Source organism: the organism of the source record quoted next, unplaced genomic scaffold (genome assembly GCF_019419815.1).
Source record: "Pyrus x bretschneideri cultivar Hongxiangsu unplaced genomic scaffold, Pyrus_bretschneideri_v1 Contig28, whole genome shotgun sequence".
NCBI classification, from domain to species: domain Eukaryota; kingdom Viridiplantae; phylum Streptophyta; class Magnoliopsida; order Rosales; family Rosaceae; genus Pyrus; species Pyrus x bretschneideri.
Window position 1 is genome coordinate 3,550,518 of NW_025999590.1, and position 19,966 is coordinate 3,570,483.

At 37.7% G+C, this 19,966-nt stretch overlaps 4 protein-coding genes and 2 non-coding genes across 6 annotated transcripts; 2 read left to right on the forward strand and 4 right to left on the reverse strand.

The window, feature by feature from the left end:
• Nucleotides 1-4,229: 4,229 nt before the first annotated feature.
• LOC125479389 lies at nucleotides 4,230-4,315 on the reverse strand. Its single transcript, XR_007259950.1, has one exon. It is a non-coding gene; the product is annotated as a small nucleolar RNA R16 (small nucleolar RNA).
• Nucleotides 4,316-4,663: 348 nt separating this feature from the next.
• On the reverse strand, nucleotides 4,664-4,751 carry LOC125479388. Its single transcript, XR_007259949.1, has one exon. It is a non-coding gene; the product is annotated as a small nucleolar RNA R16 (small nucleolar RNA).
• On the reverse strand, nucleotides 4,714-7,724 carry LOC103955490. The gene is made up of 3 exons (XM_009367387.3): nucleotides 7,311-7,724; nucleotides 6,847-7,194; nucleotides 4,714-6,576 (listed from the first exon to the last, which is right to left on the reverse strand). The coding sequence occupies exons 1-3, from the start codon at nucleotides 7,572-7,574 to the stop codon at nucleotides 6,085-6,087; spliced, it is 1,104 nt and encodes a 367-aa protein (XP_009365662.1). The 5' UTR covers nucleotides 7,575-7,724; the 3' UTR covers nucleotides 4,714-6,084.
• A 2,021-nt stretch (nucleotides 7,725-9,745) lies between these two features.
• On the forward strand, nucleotides 9,746-10,974 carry LOC103955428 (transcription repressor OFP7-like). Its single transcript, XM_009367321.3, has one exon. It carries the CDS (start codon nucleotides 9,874-9,876, stop codon nucleotides 10,885-10,887), a length of 1,014 nt encoding a protein of 337 aa, XP_009365596.1. The 5' UTR covers nucleotides 9,746-9,873; the 3' UTR covers nucleotides 10,888-10,974.
• LOC103955489 lies at nucleotides 10,939-15,414 on the reverse strand. The gene is made up of 7 exons (XM_009367386.3): nucleotides 15,079-15,414; nucleotides 14,845-14,910; nucleotides 12,342-14,550; nucleotides 12,188-12,263; nucleotides 11,536-11,918; nucleotides 11,329-11,427; nucleotides 10,939-11,125 (listed from the first exon to the last, which is right to left on the reverse strand). Exons 3-7 carry the CDS (start codon nucleotides 14,481-14,483, stop codon nucleotides 10,982-10,984), a joined length of 2,844 nt encoding a protein of 947 aa, XP_009365661.3. The 5' UTR covers nucleotides 14,484-14,550; nucleotides 14,845-14,910; nucleotides 15,079-15,414; the 3' UTR covers nucleotides 10,939-10,981.
• A 2,094-nt stretch (nucleotides 15,415-17,508) lies between these two features.
• Nucleotides 17,509-19,491, forward strand: LOC103955426 (outer envelope pore protein 24B, chloroplastic). Its single transcript, XM_009367319.3, has 3 exons — nucleotides 17,509-17,721; nucleotides 17,818-18,174; nucleotides 19,167-19,491. Exons 1-3 carry the CDS (start codon nucleotides 17,524-17,526, stop codon nucleotides 19,245-19,247), a joined length of 636 nt encoding a protein of 211 aa, XP_009365594.1. The 5' UTR covers nucleotides 17,509-17,523; the 3' UTR covers nucleotides 19,248-19,491.
• The last annotated feature ends 475 nt before the right edge of the window (nucleotides 19,492-19,966 follow it).

A 19,966-nucleotide genomic window follows, 5' to 3' on the forward strand; every position in this document is an offset into this window, starting at 1 on the left:
CTATGGGACTGTGGGGGTGGGGTGTGAGTAGTAAATTTTGTATTAATGTGTTGGGGTCATGAGATCATGGGTGGGTGAGCCATCTCAATACCACTATGACATACGAGTTGAGAATCGAACCTGGCGTGTCGGATTTAGTTTAACCATAATTTTGTGACAAGACGATGAGGTGGGTAAAAATGAACTTAAGATCTCAAGTTTAACTATTTGATCAACTCGTGATAGGACTATATGAGTCTGAGATGAATAGAATAGGACTATATGAGTCTGAGATGAATAGAATTGAACTAGAAACCTCGATTTTGTGGTGAATGCTCTTATTTAATTGAACAATAGATTTCTAGCAAGACGATATGAGATGAAGAAAATCAAATTCGAAATCTCAAAGTTAGGGATGAATGGTTTTAATCAACGGAATGAGACATATTAGACGAGCTTTAAAATTGAATTTTGATGTCGGAAAGGGAAGGGAACTGTGGAGTGTTTAGCGAGCTACCATTCCGAAATTTCCGAATGGTTTTGTAACGACACGCACCCATCAAAGTATGTGTGAACGCGGGGTCCATTTAGACGCGGGAATGGGTATCATTTGCCGACTAAAGGTTGACTGTTTGGGGCATACAGCCGCGTCAGCCGGTGTGTGACACTAGTCATTTCCCACCATCACGTCACCTGTGTCGTTTAGCACTGAGGACCCCTGATTAGGTCGGTTTTGATTAGACCTTACAAACGGGTTGTCTTTGTATTATTTTTGTATCGTACTTGTTATCTTAATAGGTTATGTTGTGTTTAAATTGTCATTTTAATGGATTCTTAAGAGGTGATTTAATAGCAACTCAATTCGTTAACGGGGTCTTTTCATGTGGGATTAATGGGTCATGCAAAAAATTGTCATGTCTAATGTAAATCTGACAAACAATATTTGATAAGGTTGTTCATGGATGACTTGATAACAACTAGACTCATTGACGAGTTGGTCAGAAACCTGTAATTTTCATGTCGTTTTATGTCAAATTAACTTGTCGTGTGAAAAATTGTTAAGCCTAATTCTTATGTCGTATAAGATTGCTTATAATTGAATGAGTTTAACATATATAATCTGGCGTTTTAGTCATAAATATCTTACGATTAACGTGATTCAACATTCATACTCAAGTTTCGTTTTCAGGCTTCCAACACGATTATGGTAATTATGATTTTTCTTAAGGCGACTTTAGTGCCCCTTAAAAAATGTCAACTTGTGATAGGTGAACTGTTGATGTTGTGTTCATTGCATTCCTCAACTAATTCATGATTAGAAAATAATTAGTTTAAAGAAAGACTAAAGAAAATCATTGAGGAGAAAAGTTTTTAAGTTTTTGCCCAACTTCAAGATTTTGATATCACAGTTACAAACTAATTTTACTAGATTACTTAATCCTTATTACTATTTTGAACCAAAACACAATGAGTTAAAGAAAAAAATACGCTAATTTCTACGAAAATCTACCACTCGCATCCCTTTCAAAATCTTAATCTCCCTATGTTTTTTTTTTTCAATTAACTTGGCTCCTTAATGAACGAGGATGAGTTCCTCCTCAATTCACTATGTATTTGATTCACGGAAATTCATACTTATAATCAAAACCGTTCATTTATAAATTACTATGTAAATACCATCTATGCAGAAAATCGATTAAATATAAAATCGTTTGGTCATTGAACTATATGAAAATAGATGGATGGATTCAATAAATGAATTACAAACCGTTTATGTATTTGTTAAAATTAATTGACTAAACAACCTTAATTTTGATTATTTTTCGTAGATATGATCTCCACAAAGTTACGTGAACCAGCCACTAAATGAATTTTCTTCGCAATCCTAAAGAGCCAAGCATTTTTTTCATTTCCAAGTGAGAAAGAAAAAAAGCATACAAAGAGAATCTTTATTTTAGAGTGGCAAAGTATTCCAAAAGTTGATTAATTCCCTTGACTCGCACCTTTCATGCACAACTACCACAAAACTTTTTTTTTTTTTTCTATTTTTTTTTTATACAAACGATATAGTGGAAGGAAGAAATTTAGCATAAAACTTCGGACGCAAAGATAAATACGGAACTACATCATTACAAATGTTGAGAAATGAAAATATTATCCCAATGGATTCGTCGGACATCCAAAAGACTCGAAAACCAAACTAAAGTTGTAGGACCGCCGATTTGACAACTAAACAACGACATTGCACTAATTTAAATAGTCAACCTCAGCTAAAGCAAGTGGGGTTATTGGTTGATAACGACAGCAAATAAGCTTAACCTTCCTTAATTTCTAATTATGTTCATCACAAGACCGCGACTACCAATCCATTAGTGCATCTCCAATCACTCTATTTTTTAAGTAAAATTTTTATATTAAAAAAAAAGGGACTGATTAGTGTTTTTGTCACGACAATTCACTTTTCTAGGGCTTAGAAAGACTTGCAGAGGTAATTTAGGCCTTTCCTGACTACTATCGTGTGATTCACCAGTACCATGAATCAAATACAAAACGTACCGTGTGAATACGGGCCTATAATTCATTCCCAACAATTGGACCCATGGTTATTTTTTAAATTAAATTTTAGCTAAAAAAAATTATGAAGTTAAGCTTCCTAAAACAATTCTACTCCAATCAATAGGAATAGAGGTTGTACTTAAAATATTTTTAAAATATTGATAAAGAAAATCTTAATTAGTGGATAGGAAATGAAATTTGGAGATGGATTTTTTCAAATCCCCTTAAGATTTCAACAAGCCCATTGGGCTTCAACCAAACCTAAAAGGCCCGACCCATCCATATTTCATTGAGGCCGACAGCGCTGTCTGAGTAAGCCCATTTAAAGAGGGAAATGAATCACCCGGACCATCACTTTGTTATCGTTGGACCCAATACAACCAAAATTTTCAATTTATTCTCCTCAAATTGTATAATTTTTTTTTTAGTATAACGACCAAAGACTCAGACGGAAAACGGGAAAAGCTCTCCGTTCCTTATTCTCTTGTAGATAGATTCACCAGAACCACAAGAATCCCACACACTTGGTTGCAAAGGTCTATGGTCATAAAGCGCAAAGAACCAACCAATCTAACGAAAAAAAATTAAAAATACAGAAACAAAAACAGCAAATGGAGAGAAGAATTGGTAGGGATCGACTAAATAATTTTAGTTTTTATTCAAATTATTAGTTTAATTTTCTTAAAAATTATAAGAAAAATGGCTCAAAATACATCATGCTTTTGAAAAAGAGCATAACAAAAGAGATGTGGCTCGTTTTTTCTTTTTATTAACCAAATTATTGCTAATATTCTCTATCGTTTTAAGTTGTTCTTTGTCAATATCATCATTGTCGTGTCGATATTTTTTGCAACTATTTGAATCATTGCGCTAGTAAATCACACTATGGTAATTAAAAAAAACGAAATGCTTTTATGAAACTTTCAAAACTTCGAAAAGATAGGTTGACTACTGAGGGCATCTTCAAAGGAGATGTCAAAATTGCCATGTGAGCATACAACAGTAAAAAATAATAGCAAACTCTCTCGAACCAAGCCTTCAATTTTTTACGTGGCGCTAAGTTATTTGAAGGCAAAACCTTTTGCTGTCAAATTTGATAGTAGATGTCAAATTCATTAAATGATTTTTTTAATAGATTAATATAATATATAATAAAAATTTTGAAATATTTAATTAGTTGGCTTAATTATTAGACTCCACAAAAAGATAAAAAGTTTATTAAATGACATTATTATTTAACATATCGGGTGAAGCAAAATATTGTACAAAATGTCAAATTACCACATAAGCTGTCAACTATCATTTTAATGTTTAAAATTTAACATCTCATTTAGAAATGCTCGGAAGTGACAAAGCCTCCCGTCTCTTCGGTTTTTTATATAAAATTATAATAATTAAACTACTAATCACACGCTATCAATTCAAACTTTAAACTCCTAATTACTAATTCAATTTCAATCCAATTTAAAAACAAGAACAAAAATGAAAATATTTTACAAAATTAAAAAAGAAATCATCCTCAGAGACAATTCCACACAAGTGGAAATTGCAGACAATCTACACAGCATCAGATTCTGTCCGCCCGTCTGCTTTTACTCTTCATCGAAACAATTGTTAACACAATTCCTAACCAAAACCGTCACTAAAAATCCAAAACAAAGATACTAAATTGTTTTAAAATCAATAAAAAATTGCAAAGCATCGGAAAATAAGCGGAGATTTTGTCCACATTTATTTCGGTGTGTAGTATAAGTGATAATATTTTTCATCGTACACTTTGCCTTTTAATTTCAAGAAAACTAATGAAAAAATTTAAAAATTTTGAATTTTAGTCAAAATGATAAAAATACGTTACAAATGAATAGTATGAATGACTTTTTAAAGAATTTTAACGAAAAATTTTCGATACTGTTTACTTTAACAAAAAAAATCATATTTTTACAGTAAAAAATCAATCATATTCATTTTACCTTTTATTTTATCCATATCGTTAAAATTTAAAATTTTTAAACTTGCGTTAGTTTTCCTAACTTTTTAAAGTAAAAATATTTTTTTTCACTAAAAATGCAATGTATTTCCTTAAAACTCTCTTTAATTTTTCCACAAATAAAATAAATAAATAAAAAACAATGGCATCAGATAATAAGCGGAGTTTATGTCAACACAGAAGATTCAGTATATCAATAAGCGGAAAAGATTATTCATCATTTGCCATTTGAATTTCGACCCACACTAATTTAAACATAATTAAGAAAATTAATTAAACATAATTAAGGATATAAATATATCGGTAGGTCCATTTGACCCAAAAGCAAACTCAAACAATCTGCAGTGAGCTGGTAAGCCAACCAATCGATATCTGCATCCGTTCTAAGCTCCTTCACCGTTGATTCTTTGGCATGGAAGGAGAGGGTAAACAGATGCATGGCGCACAAACATAGGCGCGAGCACAGACAATCCAAACAAAAATTCAGAAAACACAGACGCTATGTATTCGGATCCGAAACCCAATCGGATCCAAACCACAATCGGATCTTAAGAAAGGAGATTTATGAAACGGTGTGGCTGCGGAGATTGAAAGTTGAAGAGCGACTGAGAGCGCAGAAGAATGATAGGCAGAAAGGAGAGGGATCGAGATTATATAGGGGTTTATGTGAATTAGGGTTTTACCCAACTGGAAAACAGATTTTGATATTTTGGTGGCCCCGCCCACTCCTTTTTTCTTTGAGCTTTGAATGGATGTCTGGGGAGTTTCTATGGGCTCTGTTAAAAGTTATCTAGGTCCAACTTTTGATTGGGCTTGTGTATAGTATACTGAACAGGCCAATCATAACAAATGCCCAAAAGGATCGGTCCACTTGTCGATCATTTGCGAGTCAAACTCAGTCTCTCGCAATGCTTTTCACTCACTCACTTTTTTTTTTTTTTTGGAAGATCATTCATTCTTCCTGAAAGAAATACTTTCCGGATTCCTTCCATCTAATCCACAAATCCGGAACCTTGAAATTTGATTCAACGGCTAAAATTATTATAATTTTTAAAGGGGAGCCCTTGTTTGTAGCCGTTTGATCAAATTTCAAGAATCCGGATTGATGAATTTGTTAGATTTGGTGGAAGGGAGGATCCCTTTCCATTCGTTCTTCACTTACATGTGGGGAAGCGCAGCAACCAAGGTGCATATTAGTATATAGAAACAAGCAAAGCTTTGATTTGGTTTAGATGTTAGGTCTAAAGAGGAGTGTTGGGATCAATAACGCATGCTGCATGCATGTGGGATTTATTTCGTGGGTCCAAATTATGAATCGCCAAAGATCAACTCACATACACAACGTATTCTAATTCCAAAAATTAATCAATCTCTTCGTCTTGCTCTCTCTAATTCCAAAAACCACCGGCATCAATGAGAAAAAACAGTTTTGCTTTTACCTATATGTACATGCAGTTCCCCCTTCGTCCTTCTTTCTTTTTTGTTTTTTGTATTGGTTCTGTAAAAATAAATTGACCAAACAAAACAGTCTCTTTTAAAAACAAACAGTCGTATGGTACGTACTATTGATCTCCACCGCCATCTTCCCTCTTAAGATCCGCCGGAGGAAGAAAACAATCCGTGGACAACCCACGAATGTTAAAATCCACCTCGTCAATCTTCCACGTCTCCTCAATCCTCCTCTTCTGGTTGTAAGCGTGTCCGTACCTGTACAGCAACGCCGACGTTTTGCCAGCGTGCGCTATGTTTATCCCGTCGACGTATCTGTAGTCCCCGATCACCGTCTCCATCGTCGTCTCCCAGAAAACGCTGTCGTTTCGCGACCTCATCTTGACCAGCTTGCTGTCCTCGAACTGGATTAGCAGTCCCGTACGCTGGCTGAAGTAGCCCCAGATGGTGTGGTGGACTATTTCAGTCTGGGGCGTGCTTTGGGATTGGAGTATTTCCGTGGGAGTCTCTAGCTTGAGGATGAAGCATTCTTCTTTGTTGATGCTTTTCTCTCCTGTGCATACTGCGTCTAGGAACAAGTTGGCTGTTCTCCTTGGGTCCAAACCCTAATCAATAAACAAAAGTTAATTCTGTCACTTAATCGTGTTACGAAGAAAACAAGTTATGATGAAGTAATCACATTTTCTAACAACCAAAAGTACTTCAGACGATAGAATAATTAGTAAGTGTTTCTAGGTCGTATAATTACTTTGCGAAGAAACACATATTCTATATTTTTCCAAGAGAACACTTGATTTTAATAAATAATAAAAACACTTATAGCAAAAACTCTCGTAAGGAAATGTGCATGCGTTGTTTTCAAGTAAAGTACATACCTGAAAGAAGCGGCGGAGGGGTCTTGGGAGCCCTTTATTGGCATGGCAAGGTTGCGAGCCGCATTGATTCCATGCGACCTTGCCATCGCTTCCAGCACTGACTTTGAAGCCGGAAACAAACAATTCCAAGTACCACAGGTCGGGGTCTTTTTGCCATAGGACAAACCCACCAACCTCGCCATTGCCTTTGCTCTGAACGTGTACACTGTCGTTATCACCTTGGTGCATTTCCGATCCCACCATCTTCACCTCCCCAACGGCACACATGCTATTCACCGAATTCAACGCCGCCAGTCCCCCGGTCGCCGCCACATATTGTTGCACTATATAATTCGCCGTCGAAGCCTCCTACCCGCATGCATGCATGCAAATTTTATATTTCGTTTGATTTTTATCGAACTACGTAGGTACGTAATGGAAAATGAAAACTATATTATTTGACAAGTTAGGATAAGACTACATACGATTGAACAGTCTTTGATTGGGCGGGAGAGTGCATTGTCGCAATGAACCTGAAGGGGAATGAGAGGAGAACCAACAAGCTTGAGCAATGCCATGAACTCATTGTTTGATCCTGACGAGAGATGAGCTTTCATGGAAGAACGGAGATTCGCCCACTGCAACTCGGCGCTGCTGCCCATGTTGGTGAACATTTCCTCCGGAATCGGCACCTCGAGGACGGTAGCCAGGCCATCTTGATTGTCAAGGTTAGGGCACAGCTTCCTCATAGAAATTAATTAAATTGTAAAAAAAATGTAAAATTAAATATTTGAGGAACCTATGTAATTAGGGGATAGTGGAGGAGATAAATTGATTAAATTAGAGAAAGAGGAAAAGGGAAACTTTCCTCTTTCTCCCCCTAAAGGATTAGGGTCTTTTAAAATTAGAAGGGAGATTGTGGAAATTTTAATTTTAATTAGTAGGAGATTAAGTTGGTATTGTAAATGAGAAGGTAAGAGGGAGGGAGAGAGGTTTCGTTGTCTAAGGTGCTCCTTGCGCGTAGGTCTCGCATGGCTTGGAACCATTTTAAGGGTACATGCATATTTTAGGACCCCTTAACCCTTACCACAACTAATTAACATTCCTCATCAAACAAGTCAAAGTAACTAAGTTAATTTCAACTTGTCATACATAAATATTATTTGAGATAAAATCATCAGGAAAATTCAAACTTGTGACACGTTTTAATATTGTGAAGAAATTATTACTAAATCAACAACGATGCGTATAAATGTATCACTAAATTATATAGGACCTAGTTAATGTCCGGTCATATGTTTCATGAACCATTGTCGTTGTTATGGTGGCATTTTGTTCCTTGTTTGTGAATGATATATGGTAATTACACTAAATTCATCTAAATTTCAATAAAATTGCTTTGAACTTGAATGTAAATGATGGAACACATTGCTCTAGCAAGCGTTGGTAAACCCATGTTGCATCCATATTCCCATCCCATAGTTTCAACCGATCCATCGTTGATGTTTAAAAGAATAATATTTGTGTTCTCTTCATGAGGGATTGTACCTGTCCCTCCAATTATGATTAACATATAATTACCCTACAAACATCGTAATCGGAATTGTTCATTCTCTTTATATCATAAAATATCATATATGCAAAAAGTTATTCAATTTAGAGCTCATTTAGCCATCAATGTCAAATCAATCGACGGTTTTAATAATAAGTAGCATCCTTATGATGAACCGTTTATTTATTTGATATATAAATGAATGGCTAAAGATCTCCAAATTGAATGATTTTTCACATGTATGGTCTTTATGATTTCACTACCTTATGGAATAATGTTAGTTAAGCTCACGTCATCTCACTGCCTAAAAACAAAAACAAAAAACAAAACTCAAAAACAAAAAGGTAATACTACACTTACCACATGTCTGTATCATCTTTCTAATAAAATTAGGCCCACCAACACATGTGGGTCACATCTCAATTAAAGAGATGATACAAAGTGTAGTAAGAGTAGCCTTTTTAAAACAAAAAAATTCACAGATGACGTTTTACCTTAGTGGCGAAAGAAATGATACTTATACACTTTATTGCAAGTTCGATACTCATTGATCCCTCTCTCTCAATAACTAACAATTGAACCTACTAACTATTATCGTTTGTCCAAAACAAAAAAAAGTTATTCAATTCACACGTCACAAGTGACTCCAACGTTGCGGGCCATAATACTTATCTCCCGGGCCCCGAAGGCCCAAGTCGTACTTGCTTCCAGCTCGACCCATAGTGCAAAGTCAAGAAGTCAAAGCGCGTGTGCACACTGTATAGTAGAAGAAACTTTCTACAAATTGTCTTGTAGTGGTTTTGCTTGTACACGTGTCATACAAAATTGCATCTATCCGGCTGTCAGCTCCTCAACGAATTTGTCAGCTAGTGGTTTTCAGTTCATATTGAAAACGAAATATGGAATTAAACCTAATTATTTTACACTGCTTTATACTAATTTGATGAATTTGTCCTCTCGATCGGTTTTCAGTACACAAACTGAACCAAAAAACAGAACACAAAGTGAACCGAAAGACTAAAGAAAACCGAACCAAACAATAGTTCTAGTTTGGTTTTTAGTTTTGATGAAAAAACCGAACCTAATGAAATCAAACCTAATTTTATTTTGTACAAGAATTTAGTACGTGACGCCTTCCTATTGATGCGTAATCTATCAATACTAACACCACCCTATCAAGTGTTGCATGGAACTCGTCAGCCTGAACCAGAAATAAAATTCATTAATTTTATTTTTTAAGTAGCTTTCAACCTGATTGGTAATTTGATTATCAATTAACTAATCTTAAACCTAGCCATTTATTTAACACATTTTCAAACCATACAATCACTAGAGAGAATTCCATGCACACGTCATCTCTCTTAATTTAATCCATCGGATAAATTGGATTTGGTAATCATAATCCCGCTGCCTCTGCTTATACAGCCGGCCTCACCTCACCATATAATCCAACCGCAAATTCTCCATCTGTTATCGCTTAATCTCCAGCTTAATTAATGGCTAAACGCTACTTTAAGCTCAAATTCCCCAGGGTTATTTCCCTAATCCAATTCTGTCGTCCCAAACACCACTCCCCTTTGCCGGCAATATACCGGCTGTCCCCTGTAAACGCCAAAGCCATGGACATCGGGTTCCCCAACCGCCCGGCACCGCCGCCGTCCACACCGGAGCACAACTCCGTAAAGCGCTGCGTGTTCTCCAAGCCCGCAAAATCCACCGGCTGCGGATCGTGCCGGTCCCGGTCATCCACGCGATTCATCTCCGACTGTAAAGTTGAAATCAAATCATCCGCGGATAATGACGAACTTAATCACAATTATAATAACTACAAAGATAATTTTATGCCGCCTATTTCGGAAACCGAGAATTATTACAGGAAGAAGCGGAAGGAGGAGAAGACGAAGAGGAAGAAGAAATCGAAACGGAAAGCGAAACTGGAGCTTCCGTTTATAAATACTTCTTCGGGAAACTGGTCCAGCGGCGAATTCGACGGCAGCCAAGAGAACAGCGAAGAAAGCAGAACTCCGATCTACTCTTCCAGCAGCTTCTCGAATGAATTCTCGCTGGTGATGGAGACGATAGGCAAGAAGATCTCGGAATCGCACAAGCAGAGCAGCAAGAAGAGACCTAACGGTGTCGACTACGATAAGGTTCGTAGATCGAATTCAGATTTGGATTCGAAGAAACCGGCGGCGACGGGCGGAGAGTTCGGAAAGATAAAGACGGTGCTGCGGCCGACGAGGGTGTGCAGAGGGGGCGAGAGGAAGGTGAGGGAGAGCGTGGCGGTGGTGAAGAAGTCGGAGGATCCCTACGAGGATTTCAGGCGGTCGATGATGGAGATGATCATGGAGAAGCAGATCTTCGAGGCCAAGGAGTTGGAGGAGCTCCTCCGTTGCTTCTTGACTTTGAATTCCCGCCACTACCAGGATGTTATTGTGGGGGCTTTTTCTGAGATTTGGGAGCTCTTGTTTTCTGACCCTTCGGACCAAGGGGTAAATTTGAAAAATTGATGTTGTCGTTTTTGCCCCTAATGGTTTTACTGAATTACTTATGCAAAAAGATTATAAATACATGATTTTTCTAGCATTACTCGTAAATGTATATTCACAAAAATGTTGCCACGTCATTCTCAAAAAACTTGACATGGCAGAGCTTCCCCCCAGCTTCATCAGCAAACACAATTTTCTTCCTCTCCTTGTCTTTGTTTGCAACGTTTTCAGAAGCATCGACGCCGTTATCAGCCATTTTCTGCAATCGATGGACAGAAATGATCAAATTCATGCCGCGGAACACGGCAGTGAAAGTAAATAGAATTGTTATTAGAACGCCGAAACAGTCTTCATTCGCTCTCTTTCTTAATTTATTTACATTGGGGAAGAGTGTAATGATTCTTTTAAACTGCGAAAAAAAAAATACCGAAAATTTTAAAGAAAACAGGATGAGGAGCGAACCATGATTTTACAAAACCGGCTACAGTCCCTCGTCATCAGGGAAAGCAATCTTTTCGCAGATGCTTCAACTCTCGTTACGTTCTTAGTAGCCATCCGCACCTGCAATTTTTTCCATTGGAAGCTCATAGATGAGCACACAGAATTGTTGCATATATACATGATAAAATGTTGCAGCAGCAGACGTATCTGAGAGAAGTATTAGGGTACCTCATTTGCATTATATTTCAAGGGTGTAGCATGGTAGGCTTCAGGCAGTCGCCTTTCTTCTGCAATTTCTTTCATGGTCTGTAACTCATTCATGAGTTTCGTTGCAAGGGATTCAATGTCCTGCATCTGGCGTTGTGAGAATGCAATGGCGCTCTCTGAACAAGTTCGGATAGAAGTACACCCCGTGGTAAAACGAGGTGGTGCTGCAGAAACATTGGAAGGTTTAGGGATGCCATTAGGGTGGGAATTAATATTCTCGTTCTTTGGATTCCGGTTGTTTTGCGCTTTGATAGAGAATTTGGCTCTCCTGATCTGATCAGGCCCTTGGACTCCACCAATCGTACTCTCGGTTTGTTCTCCAAAACATAGATTCCCCTTACAACCTGATATAATCAGAAAACCATGAAAGTCAAATACATGTAGAAGAACAGAGATATAACAATGTGTGCAATTTGCAAATGGAATAATGAACAGAAAACTAAATTAAAATTCAAAGTACCGAAACATTTCTCGGCATTTCATATGAAATGTTATGAAAAGGCATAAGAAACTGAAAGCTTAAATATTAAGAACACTTGAACGAAATTTTGTTTCACCGACAGAGAGTGCTACGATAATCACTTGAAAAGCACAACAGGCTTTGAACACTTACCGGGAAGTTCTTCACTGTGTAACTCAATTGACTTCATGGCCTTACACAGTTTTTCTTGGGAAGTTGGTGAAATGACCTGCACATGAAAACAGTTAACGAGAAACAAACTCCTCACTAGGATAAAGCAAAATAACAACCAATAGATGCTATGTACCTTTCTGGTCGGAAAGAGCCTTTGAGGAGGACGCTGCTGGTTTAAACTAGGACTCCCACCACTCACTAGTTTCATAAGCTCGTCAGAAGCATCAGAAGAAAAGATCCCTCGAGAAAAGTTTCTATCTGCACCAGCACAGGCAGGCTTGTGGGATTGCTTCTCCTCCTCAGCCATGGGAGAATCATCAGCAACAGAAACCACACCGCTACCAGAGCCCGAGTCACAATCACTATCAGGGCCAGCACTGGTTTCAACATTCGAAGGTGAATCATCTTTCATGTCAGGCCCAGATAGACATGAATCACTTCCATTAATAGGTCCCATGCACTGGAAGAGATAATCACCCACCACCTCAGATAGTCGACCCTGGGTCTCGCTGTTAGCCTGACATAACCTTTCATCCTCAGAGGAAATATTGTCATGCATATCAAAATTTAGATCATGCGCCGGACATATTGCTTCAACGAAGTTGTCAGGGAGAACTGAATCCGTGATATATCCTTCTATGTTATATTCTAATAGAGGCAAATTCAAGCAGTCATAGCTGGTGAACTCTGGATCATCTGCCTCAACAATATCCCAATCTGAGGTCGTTACAATCTGAATAGGCGTGGGATCTGCATACTCCAAATCTTCATAGAAGACCTCATTAACAACACAAATCTGACTTTCTTTTGCTTCGGAAATTGGCAACTCGGTCTCGGAAACACAATCAGCAGCTGCCGCAGGAGATTCATTAGGAACCACTTCACACTCCAAATCTCCATAGAAGACTTCATTAACAACACAAATCTGACTTTCTTTTGTTCTGGAAATTGGCAACTCGGTCTCGGAAACACAATCAGCAGTTGTCGCAGGAGATTCATCAGGCCCCACTTCCTCCAAATCTTCATAGAAGACTTCATTAACAACACAAATCTGACTTTCTTTAGTTTCAGAAATTGGCAACTCAGTCTTGTAAACACAATCAGCACCTGTCGCAGGAGATTCATCAGGCACCACTTCATACTCTAAATCTCCATAGAAGACTTCATTAATAACACAAATCTGACATTCTTTTGCTTCGGAAATTGGCAACTCGGTCTTGGAAACACAATCAGCAGCTGTCACTGGAGATTCATTAGGCATCACTGCACAGTCCAAACCTTCATAGAAGACTTCATTAACAACACAAATCTGACTTTCTTTTGTTCTGGAAATTGGCAACTCGGTCTCGGAAACACAATCAGCAGTTGTCGCAGGAGATTCATCAGGCCCCACTTCCTCCAAATCTTCATAGAAGACTTCATTAACAACACAAATCTGACTTTCTTTAGTTTCAGAAATTGGCAACTCAGTCTTGTAAACACAATTAGCAGCTGTCGCAGGAGATTCATCAGGCACCACTCCGCAAGAACCCTCCTGATTGTCCCAAGACAAAGAGGTACCACCAGCAAAAGGAATTGTGTTTTGGATATCTGAAAACTCAGTTTCAGGAACCTCTACTTTAATGTTGAGACCAGATGCAATCACATCTCGATCGAATTGGAATAACTCCGGCTCAGATGTGATAGTCGATGTGGACCTTTTAGACATAGTAGAGGAAACGTTTCTCTTAAGCTTACTCTTAGTCCTGGCCTTTGCCTTCTTCGAGTGTTTCCACTTACTAATAGGCTCTATGAGATCAACATCCTCTTCATCATTTTGTGACTCAGAACACTCATGCTTTGCAGATGAGCAAGTTTCAAGTATTTTGTTCAAATCAACAAGCGTTGAACGTTTTCTTTTCTTTTTCTTGCATGTCTCTTTGATCTGCTTCAGTGTCATATCACCAAAACCATCCAAATCACTATTTGTTCCGGCATTGCCATCACTGCTATCATAAGCTTCAGGTTCAGTTTTGACTGTTATATTTCGCACAGTATGCCTGCTTCGACTTTCACCCATGGCCTTGTTACTGTTGACAGGCGATCCCCTGAACTCATCTTTTGGTGGAATTCTTGGAAACGAAACACCATTTTTGGCATCTAATCTTTCATGTATGTCATTCAACTCCTTGAATCTGAGTACTGGTCGTCCGCAAGCCACATTCAGAGTCTTGATCACTAAACCACCTTTCAGAGCCTGGATAAAGTGCAAATGATTGCAACTTCTCAACTCCATCAGATATAAAGCTCAGGTTCTTCTCATTAGTACACAAACGATCATTAAAATGCACAAGATGCTTTCCCTGAAACAGAAATCAAACTTACATATAAAACTAAACAAATTATTCTCAACTAATTCTTAGTCCTAAAACACAACAGCCTCAAATTTCAGAACATGTAGGTCATATTAAAAGCTTCGAAAGAAAACCCGTGTCTTAAAAGCCTCACATGAATACAACCCGCGCTCTAAATCAATCAATTACATTAACTCCATCAAAAACATAAAAATGACTAATAAGTTTTCAGATTCAGCAGCTGATATCAACGATTGAAAGAAAATAAACCCTCAAAATATACAGTGATAAGAAAAACTGTACCAGATTACTCTACGACTGCGGGGAGCACCACTGCTGTTTTTTCATTCGCTCCAGCCACCAGAGACGCTGCCGGAAAACATAAGCTTTCAGGCCATGGTAACATTACACAGAGTAATTTAAACAATCATGTCAAACAAATACATCCAGCATAAAAGTCAGATCCCAAATTGAAACCCTAATCGGTAATCAATTAGGCCACATACAATTAAAATTTAATTTCTCACAATTACAAACCTTCGATAGCAACAAAGAGCAATAGAACCTTCCACGAACTTCTCCCTCTATGATTACCGAAACGACGAAGAAGGGCGAGGTGATTGGGGGGTTATCCGGATCGGAGAGACGGATATACGTAAAAAAGAGGGGGGGGGGGTGGAGAGGAGAGCTATTGGACTGTTTGTAGAGAGAGTTTGAGATTTGAGAGGGTAGAGCTAGTGGGGAAAGGGACTTTTTAGCTCGCTGGAAAAGAGGGTTTTTCAGATGGTTAGAAAACGCGCCAAATTCTGTTGGGCGGGAACTCAAGCGATCCCTCCTTGATTGAATATTCGGGTGGGAAATGGAAGTGGTAGACTACAGTATCACCTGTAGGACTGGTGATAGATTCTTCATATCTCACCGTTAGATATATCACTTTCTCTCTTTCTTTATCTTCCGAGTAAATTGTAGCAATAATTCCTTAACTGTAACTCAATTGGAGCAATGATCCCTTAACTAAACATACATTATCATTGGTCCATTAACTCATCAAAACGTGCAGCTATGATCCCTCAACTAAAATCAATTACCATTAGTCCCTCAACTTTAATCTAACTGGAGAAATGATCCCAAAACTTTAATTCAATTAGAGCAATGATCTCTCAAACTTTAACCAAATTGTAGCAATGGTCCTTCCAACATAACTCATTTTGACAAAATTTTGACAAAGTTAACGAAAATGATCGTAGCTACACGTTTTGATTAGTTGAGAGATCCTAATTGTAGCAATGATCCTTCCAACATAACTTATTTTGACAAAATTCGGACGAAGTTGAGGAAAATGACCATCTACACATTTTGATGAGTTCAGAAACCAATGGTAATGAATTTTTAGTTGAGGGACTATTGCTCAAATTTGATTAAAATTGAATGACCATTATTACAATTACTGGATTGGCCTTGAAAGATGAGTCGAATCCCATTTTTACCCCTTGAAGGGTGTGCCTTGTGGGTCTAGGTTAAAGTCATCGTTCTTATTGAATCGGTTATTTTAATGCTCTGTTTAGTTACAAGTCTACATTATTAAGTTTGACTCGTTATTACTGTCATTTATAGGTTCTTACGCTTAAGCCCTATTAGCGATGATATTCACTATCGATTTTAGATTAGTGAATGTATATATTTTGCCTAAGATTGTAAGGTATATAAACAAATCATACACTTTTTATTCATGTCGTTCGTCATCCGTCGCCGTAATTTGTTACAAAGTATTTTGGTTGTGGATGCTTCATTGAATATGTTTACAATTACAACCAATTTGAATTGATTGTGTAGGCTGAGAGTTTATAGTAAGTATTGAGTTTGTGTCTTGATATAGGCTAGAATGAGTTATAGAGAACTTTCTTTGTTTCTATTTGTTTTGTTTAACTTTGTGAGTTTTGTTTCCTTGCCATATATATTTGTTGGAGACTCTCTCTCTCTCTCTCTCTCTCTCTCTACCATGTTATAGTTCAACGTTAAATTTTATCTCAACATTATAAAATATTGTGTAAAAAATATGAGATGACAGACATATATAATCTTATTTTTGATAAAGTCTCCTTAACATTTATTTTAATTGTTATATTAAAAATTACAATTTTATGTTTTTTACTTGATCGATATTCAAAATTTAGTTATTCTTAGAAGGGTTCGAACTCAATTGTAAAAGAATCACAACTCACACTAACCTAGTCAACTTATTTCCGCAAAAATATACATAAAAATTATAGCCTTCAGCAAAATTTGATAGAAGAAAAACATTGTAACGATAAAAGCAAAAAAATCTAGTCCACATTTCCTTGAAGTCCATATCCATGTCAGTGCGAAATCAATTAATGACAAAACCAAGAGTCAATATTCCGGCAAAAATATATGTACTGTATCAATAAAATTAGGTTTTAAATTAAAAAAAATATATTTTATTTTATACATTCCAACCGGTAAATAGTAATCCTTATGATAATGGTAAAACTGCTGAATCTGCACGAAAGTAATTATTGTTTATAGTAACCAGTATTTGCCATTAGAAATGGATCTTTTTCGGATTCCTTCTACCAAATTCATCAATCTAGACTCTTGAAATTTGATTAAACAGCTAAAACTATTATAACTTTTAAATGAACTCTTATTTTTAGTCGTTAAATTAAATTTCAAAGGTTCGGATTGATGGATTTGGTGGGAGGGATCCAGAGGATCCCTTTCCTTTGCCATTGACCTCCCCTTGTATGCTATAATTTAAAATAAATAGAAATAAAAATTTAAAATTGGCAAAAAAATTAAAACCAAAAAAATGTGTAGAGGGAGGCGCCCTATCGCACCACCAACCAAAAACAGAGACATTTCCAAAGTTAACAAATTCGCAAGAAAAGAATTTTAAAACCCTCACCAGAGGCATCTCCTCTCCCTCTCACCTTCTCCCAACCACCCCCCACATCGTTCACGATGAAGGCATCTCTGAAGGGCAGTTACGACACTGAAAAGAGTTGCGCCGCCGCAAACATCGCCGTCTTCGCCAGCGATGTCAAGTTCCGAGCTTCACTCACCGACGCCACCTTCGCCGCCGGACCCAGCTTACACGGCCTGGTCCTCGCCGTCGAGAAACCCGGCTTCTTCATCGTCGATTACAACGTCCCCAAAAAAGTAAGCAGATTTCGGCAACTGGGTGTGGTTTCAATTGGGTGCCCTGTGTGAATTTAACTGTAAAAATGGTGGCTTTTGTCTTTTGGGTGTGTGCAGGACTTTAGGTTTCAGTTCATGAGCTCGGTTAGGGTTGCGGGGAAGCCGTTGAATTTGAATTACATTCACATGAGGGGAGACAACCGGACGATTCTTGACGGAACCCTGGTGCTCGATTCGGCCAACAAGGTGTCGGCCAATCACGTGCTCGGCTCGAGGAACGGGAAGTTCAAGTACTCTTATCTGCACGGCGGAGCGACGACGTTTGAGCCGTCTTACGACTTGGCCAAGGAATCGTGGGATTTCGCGGTGTCCCGGAGGTTTTATGATGATGTGTTCAGGGCTTCGTACCAGACCTCGAGCAAGCTGTTGGGGTTGGAGTGGTCGAGGAGTTCTAAAATCAATGGAACTTTTAAGGTAATTAAGCTTTTTAAATCGATATTTCTTGGTTTAGTTAGTGGGTTTTGATTTGGTTGCTCTAACTGCAAATATAATTTTGATGTTTGAAAGTATGGAATTTGAATTTTGGGTTGTTCATGATTTGTGCCTGCTTTCAGATTACGGTCCTAGTTTTGAATAAGTAACATAGTGAGTGTAAATCGATTATGGCGTAAGTATGTGTTTTATGGAAACGATCTCCTCTCTCTGTCGACAATTGTGTCATCTTGGGCTTCCGCGCATATGAGTAGATTGAGTAGGGTATGCTTTTAGCACTTAGGAGATGTTGAATTCGGTTAGTATTCGAGGGAAATTTAATTATGCTAAAGAATTGATTAACCTCAGTTGGGGGACAAGGGTGACATTGGTCTTTCCACACGAGGGTGTTGATGGAGTTGATGATTGTGAAATCGGATGTGTGTGGCACTCCGGAAAGGGTGCTGTTGGAACGGTTGCAGTTTGCCCCTATGAAGTTGAAATTTTGTTTTTGTTATGTCATTTTGTATGTCGGTCAGTCCAAGTATACAAGGGTTTATTTTAACAGTTTGTCCTATGAATTGCAAAGAAGCAGCATCAATTTTGCAACACACTCAGTTCCTCCAACTCTCAAGTGTGTTGCAAAACAAGGCCGTCTGATGTGTTTTGCGTTAAGGGTTGTGGTTGTGGCAGTGACCAGAGCTACAACTGTGGTTTGTCCTACTAGTGGGGTAGTTGGATTGAAACTTGGTGGTAGTAGCATCAAAGATAACACTTCATGTCCACGGCAGTATTGCAGTGGAGTTGTTCGATCGTTATGTTGCCATCAGTTAAATGGTAGTAATACATTTTTATTCCAATTTAGACGGATCATAGAAATTCTTATGTAAAGAGACTTTTACCTCATACTCGGTGTACTCTGGGAATCTTGTAGCGTTTTGCTTGTCTGTTTTAAAATCAAGCGTTTCCTGATAACGTTCTTGTATTCTTTCCAGGTTTCAGCGTCTGTCAATTTGGCTGGGGAACGAAAGATGCCAAGGTTAACAGCCGAGAGTACGTGGGATATTGATATGTGAATCATTATTGTTATAAACGACGTAGAATTGTCTCACGACGGCTTTAAACATCGTTGATAAAAATTCATGATATCTTGTTACGGGTTGCCTCGACTATCTTCTTGAAAATTTAAGTTGTTTATCTTCGACGGTCTGAGTAACGAAAATCATCATTTGTTTCGTGAAATGATTTTCTCTTGGAGGAACTTGGGCCTGTTTACGGCTAATTTATACTGAAAATACACATCTTTGATTTGCTTGAGAATGGTTCATGAACTTTACTAAGTGAGCGCGTAAGTGAATTCAAATTCAAAGAATTTCAAGGCTCAATCTTCCGTGTTCAGCTTTCTTTTTTTGTTTTGTGCTTCAGAGTTAGAATTGGAGAGTGATACACAGCTAACCACGTGTTATAATATAGGTGTACGATTAATATCGTGATATAAAATTTCTTACGTAAATTGAAATTTTGGAATAATATTAGTGAAAAATTCAAAAAATACTCTCTATTAAAATGCCGGAGTATATTTACATTGTTGAACTTAATGATTGAATACGTTTATGAATCCAAGAGAACATGCAAACCTGAGTCACTTAACGATTGAATAAGAGCTTATGAATTAAAGGCGAATTCAAACCAAGTTTTTATGGTTTAACCCATTGTAAACGTAGATAATATTGAATGCATTAAAAAAAGGTGCATTTGGCTCACCACCCTCAATTGGTGGTGATGTTTATCATCC

What these genes read in the sequence shown, in the direction of transcription:
- LOC103955489 (XM_009367386.3), bottom strand. Translation starts at nt 14,483, where the DNA reads ATGGAGTTGAGAAGTTGCAATCATTTGCACTTTATCCAGGCTCTGAAA. An exon ending in ACACAGTGAAGAACTTCCCG is followed by an intron (nt 11,919 to 12,187) that starts GTAAGTGTTCAA and finishes TGATTATATCAG; the next exon opens with GTTGTAAGGGGAATCTATGT. An exon ending in GCCGGTTTTGTAAAATCATG is followed by an intron (nt 11,126 to 11,328) that starts GTTCGCTCCTCA and finishes CATCGATTGCAG; the next exon opens with AAAATGGCTGATAACGGCGT.
- LOC103955426 (XM_009367319.3), top strand. Translation starts at nt 17,524, where the DNA reads ATGAAGGCATCTCTGAAGGGCAGTTACGACACTGAAAAGAGTTGCGCC. An exon ending in ATTACAACGTCCCCAAAAAA is followed by an intron (nt 17,722 to 17,817) that starts GTAAGCAGATTT and finishes GGGTGTGTGCAG; the next exon opens with GACTTTAGGTTTCAGTTCAT. An exon ending in AAATCAATGGAACTTTTAAG is followed by an intron (nt 18,175 to 19,166) that starts GTAATTAAGCTT and finishes TATTCTTTCCAG; the next exon opens with GTTTCAGCGTCTGTCAATTT.
- LOC103955490 (XM_009367387.3), bottom strand. Translation starts at nt 7,574, where the DNA reads ATGAGGAAGCTGTGCCCTAACCTTGACAATCAAGATGGCCTGGCTACC. An exon ending in CAATCAAAGACTGTTCAATC is followed by an intron (nt 7,195 to 7,310) that starts GTATGTAGTCTT and finishes GCATGCGGGTAG; the next exon opens with GAGGCTTCGACGGCGAATTA. An exon ending in CCCTCCGCCGCTTCTTTCAG is followed by an intron (nt 6,577 to 6,846) that starts GTATGTACTTTA and finishes TTTATTGATTAG; the next exon opens with GGTTTGGACCCAAGGAGAAC.
- LOC103955428 (XM_009367321.3), top strand. Translation starts at nt 9,874, where the DNA reads ATGGCTAAACGCTACTTTAAGCTCAAATTCCCCAGGGTTATTTCCCTA.